At 41.1% G+C, this 13396-nt stretch overlaps 1 protein-coding gene across 2 annotated transcripts in view; it reads right to left on the bottom strand.

The window, feature by feature from the left end:
* LOC131125142 (rap guanine nucleotide exchange factor 4-like) overlaps positions 1-13396 on the bottom strand; it is a 28188-nt gene that overhangs the window by 14131 nt on the left and 661 nt on the right. Inside the window, exons 2-7 of one of the 2 annotated variants that reach the window (XM_058066372.1) lie at positions 9444-9738; positions 4978-5120; positions 4563-4651; positions 3797-3943; positions 1395-1467; positions 850-905 (exon numbers count right to left, since the gene is read on the bottom strand). In XM_058066372.1, the coding sequence (XP_057922355.1) occupies positions 850-905; positions 1395-1467; positions 3797-3943; positions 4563-4651; positions 4978-5120; positions 9444-9508 (573 nt within the window). In that variant the 5' untranslated portion in view covers positions 9509-9738. Of the gene's footprint in view, positions 1-849; positions 906-1394; positions 1468-2068; positions 2156-3796; positions 3944-4562; positions 4652-4977; positions 5121-9443; positions 9739-13396 lie in introns of those variants that run through there. The other variant, XM_058066373.1, reaches the window with a different exon arrangement.

Raw genomic sequence — 13396 nt, 5'->3', positions numbered from 1 at the left:
AGCTGCTGTTGGCCACTCACAACACAGCTAACAGCTTCCCAGGCACAGTTTCTTAAAAGTCAAGTCACAGATAGTGTGTTACACTTCATATCATGTATTTCAAATGCCTTATATATTTGTATTTTCATTAATTTATACATTTTTATGCATACAATTTGCTTAAATATGCATTTCTTTACAAATAATAGACCAAATTAAACCACAGAACATAAATCATGTATTAATTAATTATTTGTTGAAAAAAATGTGACAGTTACAATACTGTGCAGTATTATACAGCTTGATTATTTATTCAATGTTGCTAAGAAGCCAATGTTCATTCACTTAAATATTGTTTGAAATCCAGAATACACCATGATTGTAGATGGAACTTCATCTCTTTTAAATGATTAAAATCCAAGCTGTTCATTCATTAATGGTAGGCGCAAGAGAAAGGTATACAGTTGACACCTGCACCTGTAGGGAAGACGACATGTGTACGCTCAACAAAGCAGGGCATACTAATTGGGCGGATAGGATCTTTCTTTGATGCGCATGCATTATCTAGTATTAGCATAACTACAGAGGATCACAGTGGTGAGTCATTGCTTGTCTCTGCTCAGTGAATGCACAATAATGTATACACACATACACATGCACCGCTACTCTGGCATTCTCCTTCATTCACAGACATGAAAGAATGCAGCCGTGTATAATTTTTCTATATTTTTCTAATATGTTGCAAACAACTATGTAAGCTAAATGGAACACAAGATGACTCCCCCGGAAGCAAACATTTGACTCAGACTTTATTTATGAATCAAGTTGACAACACAGGCCTATACTGTAGGTCATAAATTGGGTAGCTACCTTATTGTGAGTTTTGCTTGCAGAGTCTGAGTTCATGTTGTCTTTGTCTGCAAGTCCTAAGGAGGAAATATAATCAGATTCTGTCGATTTGACAATTTTTTTTTCATGAGGCAGACATTTTTCATGCATACACATTTGGTAACAATCAAGAGGAAAAACTCAGCTTAAAGCTGAAGTTTCCAAACTGTGAAAAAGAGAAAAAAATGTGTAATAATTGGTGTTTATAATAAAAATACACTTTGTCAACAAAATACATTATATATATATATATATATATATATATATATATATATATATATATATATATATATATATATATATATATATATATATATATTCATAGTTTCAGCATAGAAAACCTTTTTATGATCTTCTAAATGTCTTTTTTTTTACATTAGAGCCCTCTAGACATGAAATAACACCCCTATATTCAGCTGGTGTTACCCAATATAGTAGACATCACCACATATACTGGCAAAGTGGAACTAAACTTGGGTCCAGTATAAAAGCATATTCATCTACAGTGTTTCTTTCATTACACTCACTGTCATTGTTGGATCCACTCTCCATCGCTCCATAAGGGGGGGCCAAAAGTCCAGCCAGGCTGTGCCGATGCTTCTACACAAAGAAACATCCACAAGCACATGTCACAGTCCAAACATGAATGAAGGGGTTACAAACTACAAAATCACATATTGACTTCCCCTAACATTGCCATCTGTATATAACTTAATAATAAAAAACACAACACATCCATTTATTACAATGGCTACCCAATAAAAACCTGCTTCAGAAAAGGCTGTTTGCGCTGCTATCCATCATTTGCTATTCAACTCTCTCACACTGTTTTACTGTCAGAGAGACACACACAAGACACCGTTATGTCAAAACAATGCCCTTTGTATAGCCGAGATCATTTAGATGCACAACGACTAGGGTACAGACTAAATGCATAGATAGATGCTTCTGCAAATTGTGTAAGTGAGCCTGAATGTGCCACTGCTCTATTTGCAAGGTCATTACCAAGCAACCCATGTAGTCCGAGCACACACACACACACACACTGAAAAACAAATAGAGACAGCATCTTTCAGTGAATGTGCACACAAATAAAACAGCCTTCAAGACACGACACAATCCACAAGTGGTCCAGGATGTATAGCAATTATTTTGACATCACATAATAACAACACAGCTGCAGGCGAGGATTCAAACTCACCTGAGGAAACACCCTAATTTTGTCTAATAGTAGAAGAAGTGGTACCCCTGAGAGCTGCCCTCTGCTCCTTTACGATACTCACACACGCCGCCTGATTGCATCGTGCACTACACAAGCCACTTGCCTCCTTTCTCTCTCTCTCTCCCCCGCATCAACCCAGACAAGAAGCAAACCACTTTTCTCTCCCAGGTTACCACAGTGATCGAGTCGCTCTATTACTGAGCTACTCTCGAGAGGAAGGGGAAAGAAAAGGGGTAATGAGAGTGAGCATGGAGCAGGAGGAAGAGAGAAAAAAGACACAACATGGCCAACACAAGAGAAAGGAAGTGACTAAAATAAATGTAAAGTAAAAAAAGGGAAAGAGGATTATAGGTCTGAATAGGTTAATACATTCAAGTTTGCTGACGGATACTAAAAACAACACACTGTTCTCCATTTACTTCCTGTTTGTCATCTTGGCTTGGTCAGAATGGTGCATCAGCACTGGTTTCTTTTATCCTGTCTTCAAACACATCACTGCCTTCATCCTCCAGCTCTCTAGTCTTACCGCACAAACACAAAGGCAAATCACAAAAGACCCTTTTGCTTTGGAGGGAATAAGACTGAAACGAGCACAACCTTAGGCTCTGTTTCCTGTTTTATGTCCTAAAATAGGCAGCCCAGGAGGAGAGTTAAGTGTGTGCACTGAGATGCTCAATAATAACATAACACACATGCTGTGTTAAGCAACTTTTGTCTCATCTCACAAAGTGGTGACATCATGTATCAAAAGACCCACTATAGAGATAATAATGATAAATGGAGATTGTATTTTAGCAGTTTATATCTATCCACAGACAACACCCTTTGCTCCAAATGTCGCTGTCCAAGATAAACATGTAGCTTCAGATTTTGTGGGGTTTTTGTTTGTATGTATCTGGAAAAAAAACAAAAATGAATTTTATTCATGTTTCAGAGGGGGAAAAAAGATTTAAAAAAGACTGATACATGTTTTTCAAAGGACAACAATAAAATATTGCACGACTCAAGAACATTCCTTCCGGATATGCCAACTGGTGCCTAATGGAACACTGAAAATACCACAAATTTCACCCTTGAAAAACTCACCACATTAGAAGCAGAGGACCCAGTAGCAGTAACCCATCTCAATGTGCATTTGTTGAGAAATTTGAATCAATGCAATTAGATGCAGTAAAATAAGACACTAAACATCAAAATGGCCACTCGCAGCCTCATGAATTGTCACAGAGAATTTATTGTGAGAGAGCAGTTGCTCTGCCAAGGACAAGCGACCTTGTGAATGGAGAAGCCTTAGGGAGGCCAAACCTCAACAAGAAGGCCCGCAGAGAGTCTGCTTAGTCTTAAAAAAGAGTGGAAACAAGAAAGACACCAGTGATGCAGGTGATTTTTTTTTCATGCTCGCAAAATGCTTGCATTGTAATGCCAAAATTGTGCTATACTACGCAAAAAGTAGGTATTTATGAAGGTGTACAATTTGGTGCACATCAAAATTCCAATTGTTTGAACTCAAAGTAGGTCATCACGCAACTGATTACCATTCCAGAAAAGAACTGTCACAAAGTGCACTAGAGGGCAATAAAGTCTACTGGTGGACAGACCTCTTGTTGTTACAAAGGCAACAGCAATAAAGGCTTGTCTGAACATCTCCATGTCAAGCATTTCCAAAGCATCTCAGCTTGCATTACACATTCTCTTTGCTCGCCTCACCTCCCAGAGGCTCTTAAACTCCCTCTGTTCGATGCGAAGCAGTTCGCTGGTCTCTCTGCTGACAATGGTGGCGTGACGCGGTGTGTTGTCCAGGATGGACTCCCCAAAGGCTGTCCCGATCCCCAGTGTACAGATAGTGACTGCATCCTATGTAAATGAAAACACAGCATAGGTTTATTTTGAGATAAAATTATACACATTAAACAATAAAAGTAGCTTCTACTTTATATGAACACTTTTGCTAAACAGCGTTTTAATCATAAAAGTGCACAGATGCAGGACTTAAATTAACAAATACTACATTGGTGTCAATGCATTTCAAAATTTCCTCTAAATATATCTAATTGGAAAGTCTGGAGGTGTACAGTCATCACTTCATATTCTGATTTCTATAGTAAGCTGTCCAGAGTGACATTTCAGATATAGACACAGAAAGTAGGCCACCAAGTGGGCTGCATTCACGTTAAATGACGATTCAAAAGGGATGGGATCTTAGCCTTTTTACTGGAACAAATCCTCTTATTCCTTTCTTATGTGTCCCTCCTCTCCCCATACACTCTGTACAGTATAGCCTCATTTACACACTCAGCCATGCTTTACTCCTGCACGCAAAAGCATAGGAACATGACAAGAAGAGCATCAGCAGCCACTACAATAATAGGTGAGGGTTAAAAGATTCTGCAACAATGAGCATGCCAAAGAACACACCTAAATGGATCTATTGGTGTGTGTGGCTTTAACATGGGTTGGACTAGGAGAGATTTACCTGATGGTTGGCGGTTTCAGACACTTTGACATCAAGAGAGCCAGACAGAACAGCATACCAGCTAGTACCGATGTCTCCCTGTCGAAACACTGTAAAACCACATGGAAAATACATTCAATTTAACCAAAAAACCACACTGATGTTACTATATTCTGTATTTTGCTTAATTGAGTCAGTTCTATATACTCTCCAGCACACCGTAGTGAGGAAAAACGGATGGCTGGATGGATAGTCGGTTTTATGCTAGGAAATTCTTATTTTAGGGAACAAATTGCAAACTGGTTCCAAAATTCAAAGGGTGATTCAAGGGATGACTGTACTCACATTTGGAAGACATTGCATATGTACTGTAGTTTATAAAATTTACTGTGGTGTATGGTTGCATTTACAGGATGTGTGTGAGTGTCATACATACATGTGATGCCTTTCTCCAGACATTCATAAAAGGCACAGGTGCAGATCTGCAGCAAGAGTGGAGGTGGAAACTTGTGGAAGGCTTTAACCTGTTTCAGTCTGGTCAGAATAATATCCACATCCTCTCCTGAGCGCTCCGACGGCCTAAGCAGAAAAGACCGGGGGTTTAAGTATTAAAACCCACATCAGAGGATCTGCATGAAGCCTCTAAACTTAGAGACTTAAACACATGTTCTGAGTTGCATGTCATGATGCAACCTGCTAGTTGTGCAGGGCATACATTACAAACGGATGGATGTAATGTGTAACAATGATGGCTATTTGCAGTAAAAAAAAAAAAAACATGAACCATTGATGGCATGGCCTTGTAGGTTTTTGTAATTGTATTCTTTGAATGTGACTGTAATGTCTTAGTGCTTACAGTAGGGTGCTGCGGGCATTTCTTCTTGTCTCAGACCTCCCACAGGGTGTTGATGCAAGAGCTCATTTAGCCCTGCTTCTATTTCTAATGCTATTAAGTCTGAGCACGCACACACACACACACACACACACACGTCGAGAGAGCACTGAAGTTTGATGTGAGAGCGTCAACATTATGTTCAACAATGTGGTGTTGAAACAGCACAGAGCCAAAGCTTCTGCGAGAGTAACACACACACACTGCGTCATTCATTCACTTATTTTTTTCTTACTAGTGACTCACCCATGCATGTAGTGACTGATACGGAATACACAGTAGGATTCCCATCTCTTCTCCTTCCCTCCTCTTTTCAGACCCCCACTAAAAATCTCCACTCAATTACTGTTTACGCTGTACATTGTTCATATCTGATGTCATCTATTTATTCTCCACACTATTATTTTTTATTTATTATTATACGGGAGCCAGGCAATGACATTTCGTTGGCAATTTCACTGCTGTGTTATTGTGCAATGACAATAAAGAAAGTATCTATCTATCTATCTATCTATCTATCTATCTATCTATCTATCTATCTATCTATCTATCTATCTATCTATCTATCTATCTATCTATCTATCTAACTATCCTCTTTTACTCCAAGACAAGATAAGATGAAAACGCTTTTTTTCCCCTCAATATGTGTATTTTTGCCTCTCCATTAATGTCATTTTCACTTTTTCCGCCATCCATTAAGTCCCACCACAAACCCAACCTCACATGCTGTCCTCCCATTATTGTGTGCTTTATAAGCTCTCAGGCACAGATGATTCCCAAATTCTAGGTATGCACATGCTTTGTCTCAAAGTGGATGTTTGTTGTGCATCCTCAAGGGAGGTACTCACAAATAAATGCACATGCCGCCAACATGTCCTCCAGTCCTGTAACATCTGCCATGAGCTCAGGGCCATTACAGCTGCTTCTTTTTTTTTAACGTGACTCACCCTCGCATCATCCTCCTGATGCCTGTGGATTGGCCCTTGGTGCAGAGAGAGCAATGCATCCCAGTAGATTGGGTTAATGCTTTAGACAGGTGGAGACAGGCCGCTTGACTGCTCAGGGCCAAAGGGCTGCTACCAGCATCATCCTTCACTGAGCCATCAGGAGTCAAAATGTCTAATCAATAAATTATATCATTTGTTGGTATCATCAGTTGCCATTGTCTAGTTAAAAACCCTCTTTGTCTTTGATCTCTGTGTCTGTCCAATGCAATCAGCCGCCCTTTTTAGTCTGAGGCGGATGTGACCTGAGAACTCACTCCTTCATCTCCCGCCACCTCTTCCTCAGCACCACAACCCCCTGCTAGTCATGATAGCAGAGGATGCCTGTTTAAACCACAAAAAATGCACACCACATACACTTTAACAGTGGATTTTGAATCTATTTAAGATCCAAAAGTCGAAGAAGAAAAAGATGAGTTGTGTTATATTCAGAGTCAAGGGAAAGCTTTTCTTCTCGTAACTCACACGCACCAGTGACCTGGAGAGATGTAACCATCAAGTCAATTGCTTTCTGTCATGTTTGTTAGAGCAAAATAAATGCTACAGCACTGTAATACTTCTGTGTACATTTGTTGTGCATGTTAGTCAGTTGGCAAACAACTTTTGACTGTGCACTGGTTTCTCAGACACTCACCACACTACAACCTGAGCATTGTAAATTTGATTTTTACAATTGTTGCAGTGATATTTTTTTAGACTTTATCATGCAACTTTATATTCATTCTTCTTTGAACCAAGCAGGATGTCAAAGACTCATAACACAAACGCACAACAGGAGTGGAGACTCTCACACATTTCTCAGCCACCATCTGTACCACCAAAAACCTGTGAACCTGTAAACAGCTCTGAATATGAATGGATAGAAACACAGTTTTAAAAATATTATTATCATTAATTGATGCTGTCTGACATTTGTTTACAAATAATGTGCCAGTTGGTGTTACTATTAAACAATAGAGAATGAGAAATAAAACCCTAATTTAAGATCTATGGATGTTGCTGACAGGATTAACGACAACACTCCTGAAACTTGATGACACAAGACTAGTCAGATCTTATCTCATATTTCACACTTAAGTGCAGTAAATGTCTTTGGACAGATATATGGGAGAAGGTCATGTCTTAAACCCTGCAGTCTTCTCACTGTCCTCTACCAACATTACTCACAGGCACACGTCAACAGTCCAAGCAGATGAAATGCTCCTACATGCACACTGCCGGATTGTGATCAAATGAAGAGGTGCATGATGAGTGATGCACGATGAGATGCCGTCCAATCTAATCTCACAAAACAGCCTGCACTCATTGAGGCCTATCAGTTACTGCCAGGACGCTGGACGCATGATTTCAACACCATGATGATCGACACTGTAGGAAATGTAGCAGTTTGGCATCCTATTTGAAGATTGATTATTAAATTACATCAGCTTTTTTCGTATGTTTTCCATTTTTTTTTCATAGAGTTGAGACTCGCGCTGCTTTACAACATGCAAAGTACTGATGATTGATGACTGATGAAGTTATTCAGTGAAATGATAACAAATAATGACATGAACTACATCCTGACATAGCAGTCGCTATGAGGATTGGGAGGACATCAGATGATGTAATTGGGGGCATTAAACCTTCATTCATTCATTCATTTTGTACCGCTTTTTCCTCACGAGGGTCGCGGGGGGTGCTGGAGCCTTTCCCAGCTGTCTTTGGGCGAGAGGCGGGGTACACCCTGGACTGGTCACCAGCCAATCACAGAGCACATATAGACAAACAACCATTCACACTCACATTCATACCTATGGACAATATGGAGTGGCCAATTAACCTAGCATGTTTTTGGAATGTGGGAGGAAACCGGAGTACCCAGAGAAAACCCACGCATGCACGGGGAGAACATGCAAACTCCACACAGAGATGGCTGAGGGTGGAATTGAACCCTGGCCTCCTAGCTGTGAGGTCTGCGCGCTAACCACTCGACCGCCGTGCCGCCGGCATTAAACCTTTTGAAAAAATTCATGTATATATACAAATAGCACCATATTGACAAAAGGGATTTATACATGCCATGTGACAGCTTTTCTTCCTGTCACTCAACCACACCAGTGACCCGGTGAGATACAGCCATGACACAAAGACCAATGTGACAAAGGTTGCACACTTCAGCAAACAGCAGAGAAGTTGTGATGCTAATTTAAACATAAAGGTGATCAGTGAAGCAAACATCAAAAATCTATCAAGCAGCTACGAAATAAGTCTACTACTTCACGTACATTGGGAATAGCATTTTAAAAAATAATTCCTTTAAGATTTTGAAGAAGAAATTGTCTTCTATTTGAGCGAATGCTGAATCAGCCACTCCCATCAGCGGTGCTGAACTGAACGGTATCTTCTACACAGGTGACGATGGCTCACGTTGCCATTGGTAACGCGAGGATGTGTCATCGTGAGGTGTGTACCGTTTGTGTGGGTGTAAGAGCTGTAGGGTGCGTTCTTCTTTATTTCATTGTTTTGGGTATACATAGCCTCCAGTGATTAGGGCACAGAAGCTTCGGCAAGTGGTTTATTTTGTTTCCTCTCGATACAGGAAACCTCAATTGGAAACACAGCTTTGTGCAGCATTATGAGATTAATAGAGAAATAAAGCACCTTTTGTTTACTTTGGGGATGTATATGACGGAGTGCTTTTAAACGTGCATTCAAAGACATCCAACCATGTGCATGATCCACCCATCACAACGTGTGCTCCACGGAGACGCACAGCGCCGCCTCTATATCTAAAAAAAAAAACGTGGAGTATACATCCGCCTTGTCATCATTGGGGATGTACAACATATAGGCTGAATTGCACTTAAAGGAGGCGCATTACATTGCAGAGAAGCACGCTACACATGCAGAGATCACCGGTTCTGATCAATCACGCTGCCTCGGTTCAATGAATCAGGGGTCGTAAGAAGGAGGTGATGGTGGTGGGGGAGCATACCATCCTCCCCGCACGGACCTTTCACTCACCTCTTGTCCAGACAGCAGATCCACTCCGAAGGAGACAGATTCGGGGACGCTTGCATCGCCACCATCTTTCCGCTGTTGTGTATGTGGTTGTCTCGATGGAGCCTCGCTGCGATGCTTCCCGGTTGTCGGTTAATGTATGCGGTGCTCTGACTCCTGCCCCTCCCACTCCTCTACTGGCGTGGAGTCGCCTCACACAGCTGCAGACTGCTGCTGCCTTCCTCGCCGTGGAATCATGCACATGACTTGTGTCAGTCTGGCTGGGGCGGGCAGCTGCGATTCCAGGAGGACTCAAAAGCTGCAACAAAACCATGCCTTGTAAGAATAAAGGCACTGGAGAAGCTTTCCAGTCAGTCAAGTAACCACTAATAAACATCCTTTATAACAGATAATGCTCATGTTGGATGACAGCCAGTGAGGTGTTATATTTTTAATTATTGTGGTTGTTGCTTACAGTGGTTAAGTGAATTGCAAACTACAGTTTTGTGTGTTTATTATTACAAGTGAAACACCAAGACAGCAAAAAAATAATCACTTGTATGCTAATTTTTACTTTCTCAAAACAGAAAAATGACTAGAAAAAAAAAATCAGTCAGCCTGGCTGAAATGTTCATTCATACACTATTTGCTTTGGATGATATCCATTTGGCTAATTTATTCCACATAGTTAACAGTGTTAATACTTACTACAATGAGAGAATTCACGGGAAGGCACCTGCTGCAGACTGTGTGTGTGTGTGTGTGTGTGTGTGTGTGTGCGTGTGTGTGTGAAGACACTCACACTTGTCCACATGCATTTGTTAGACATGGCACCCAAACATGCATGATGTAATTCTGGAGGGCGGCAGAGCAAGTTTTTACTCTGTGTGTGTGTGTGTGTGTGTGTGTGTGCAGTACCAGCTGATACTCAAGAGTTGCTGTAAAACGTATATACTACTACAGTAGAAATAATAATGTAACTTGCATGCTTGTTAATTTATGTCTTCTTTCGTCTTCTTCTTTATGTCACAGTACAGTACATCTAAATGGACTCACAACCGGACACCTCCACATCCAGCATTTTCATCACCAAGATCAGCTGCATGGACAGCTGCCCCAACAATCAGCTTGCATAACCAAATCATCAATCAACTGTCAGAAACTGTCTCAGAAAAACCTCATCTGCATGCTCGTCATCATCTGGGTCTTGACATAACTGCAGATTGTCGTCATGACTGACTTAGGTGGGCAAATGTTTAAATTAGATGGCGTCTGGCACTTTAGAGAGGTGTTCCATTGTTGATATGGCAGACAGCGCGTATGCTGTTGTGTGGATGAGTGGTTTGCTGATGTCGAGGCTTTTGCTGGAAGTACAATTTCCGTATGCACAAACCTGTGCATTTTATTGATGGCATTTTAAATGCACACAGATACAGTGACAAACTGTTCCATTCATCCAGGATCATCATCTGATGTCGCAGCATAATAATGCACAGCCCCACGTTGCAAGGATGTGTACACAATTCCTGGAACCTGAAAAAATCCCGGTTTTTGAATGGCAAGAATACTCAACAGACATGTTAGCCATTGAGCGTGTTTGGGATGCTCTCGATCAGGGTATACGGTATTTGAGGCAAATGGGGGCCACACCGCATACTCACAGGGTTTCCCCTAGGATTCTTTTGAAGCTGTGTAGTGCCGCTGCTGCATCTGCATTTTTTTATTATGACAAATAACAATTTTTATGACTTATTTAAATTAACCAGCAGAACACGACCCAAGAACATTGCAAAACTGTTAATTTAATGGCAAAGCTGCACTTAAAGTGAGAGTCTAAAATGTCAAGCCTCCTTTTGTTACCTGACCTATGGTAGTAATAGTACTATGTGACTTGTTCATTCATTCATTTTCTACCGCTTATCCTCACGAGGGTTGTGGGGGTGCTGGAGCCTATCCCAGCTGTCTTCGGGCGAGAGGTGGGGTACACCCTGGACTGATCGCCAGCCAATCACAGCGCACATATAGACAATCATTCACACTCATATTCATACCTATGGACAATTTGGAGTCAACAATTAACCTAGCATGTTTTTGGAATGTGGGAGGAAACTGGAGTACCCGGAGCAAACCCACGCATGCACGGGGAGAACATGCAAACTCCACATAGAGATGGCCGAGGGTGGAATTGAGCCTAGTGGAGAGGTCTGCTTGCTAACCACTCGACTGCCGTGCAGCCCTATGTGACTTGTACGAATGTAAAACATTTTGTACTGATTGACACAAACCTAAATTTTATTTGATGCCTGATTTCGAGTAATACAAATACATGGGAAATGAATTGTTCATTGGGGTGTGATTGATTTTTACTTCCACACAGTCTGGGGTGACCAGAAATAGCAATACAATTTGCTCCAGATAATCAGGGCTTGTTGAGGGAGTTAGTGAGGCCACACTCAAATTGTACCCCCTGAGGAGAGTCTCTTTGTGCCACACTTTGAAAACCCTGATTGCTTGTCACCACTTTGCTATACATACCTATGCTATACAAACAAGCTTGCAATGCACACATTTCAGCACAGAGTGGCAGTATTACTGAGTCACAATTTCCATACTGCTTTCCTGCATCTCAATTGCATAATTGTGTTTTTGCTCGTTTTAAATGCTGAATTGTGTGTTCGTCTTTGGGGAGTTAAGAAAAACTACAAGTGTCATTCCCTGGACAAGCAGACAAACAAGCACGGTTGAGTGAACAAATAACCATATGGGGCACAGAAGTCTGCCAAATGCAGTGACATGGCACAAGGTCACACATACACACACACACGCACAATATCGTGACTTGTCAGACAGAGAAATAGCACCTGGCATTTTCCCAAAAAGATGATGGCACGGTAAACACAATGATAAATTAATACTTTTATAAAAATATGAGAAATATTTAAGATAAAACAAGCATGTACAGACCAACAACTATAACATTAATTCATTCATTTTCTACCGCTTATCCTCACAAGGGTCGCGGGGGTGCCGGAACCTATCCCAGCTGTCTTAGGGCAAGAGGCGGGGTACACTGGGGGACTGGTCGCCAGCCAATCACAGGGCACATATAGACAAACAACCATTCACACTCACATTCATACCTATGGACAATTTGGAGTACCCGGAGATAACCCACGACTGCTTTACTTTTTTTCCCCATAAGCTAGAAGATCTCTTACTGAGTCCAAGCTCAGTAGGAATGGTGTGTTGCGAGAGTTCAACAATCCGTCAATGTTCAAAGCCTTGAACAGAAAGCCCTTTTGCCTGTGCCATCAGGAGGTCCTGGCTGAGTGTGACTGTCAGGTTTTAGCTAGATTTCTTACGGCTTGAACTTTTGATCAGACATTTAACAATCTGTTTGAATTTAAATGCAGTTTTCAATCAATTTCAGAATCACTTTTTCCTTTCTTCCTCCTGTTTTTTTCTCTTTTCCATCTACGGGTATGCTGGAGCCTATCCCAGCTGTCTTTGGGCAAGAGGCAGGGTACAACATGGACTGGTTGCACACATATAGACAACCATTCACTATACAGTCGCCAATTAACCAAACATGCATGTTTTGGAGAGGAAACCAGAGTGCAAACTCCACCCAGCGGAGAATCGAACCCGGGTCTTCCGATCTCCTGACCGTGTGGCCTTCATGTTTACCACATTGCTTCTCTACTGGTTGCAACACAGCAATGCAAAATCTGATTAAAGTCTAGGATGACATCATATTATTTGCAAACTGAGAGGATTTCTCATCATCATATTATATTTTGTGCAACTTGGTTATTATTTATTCTATTCATTATTACCATATTTGTAACCCACCAACACCACCATCCAAACTCACTGTCAATTAGCTGTGCTCTAATTCACATTTTTTCTTTCAATATTTAAATTACTCCCTCCCCTCCCTCTTTTGCTTCACCTCATTTTGATGAGAACTTCTTCAT

The sequence above is a fragment of the Doryrhamphus excisus genome, chromosome 3 (genome assembly GCF_030265055.1).
Source record: "Doryrhamphus excisus isolate RoL2022-K1 chromosome 3, RoL_Dexc_1.0, whole genome shotgun sequence".
In the NCBI taxonomy this organism is placed as follows: Eukaryota; Metazoa; Chordata; class Actinopteri; order Syngnathiformes; family Syngnathidae; genus Doryrhamphus; species Doryrhamphus excisus.
This window is presented reverse-complemented; position numbering and strand designations above follow the sequence as displayed.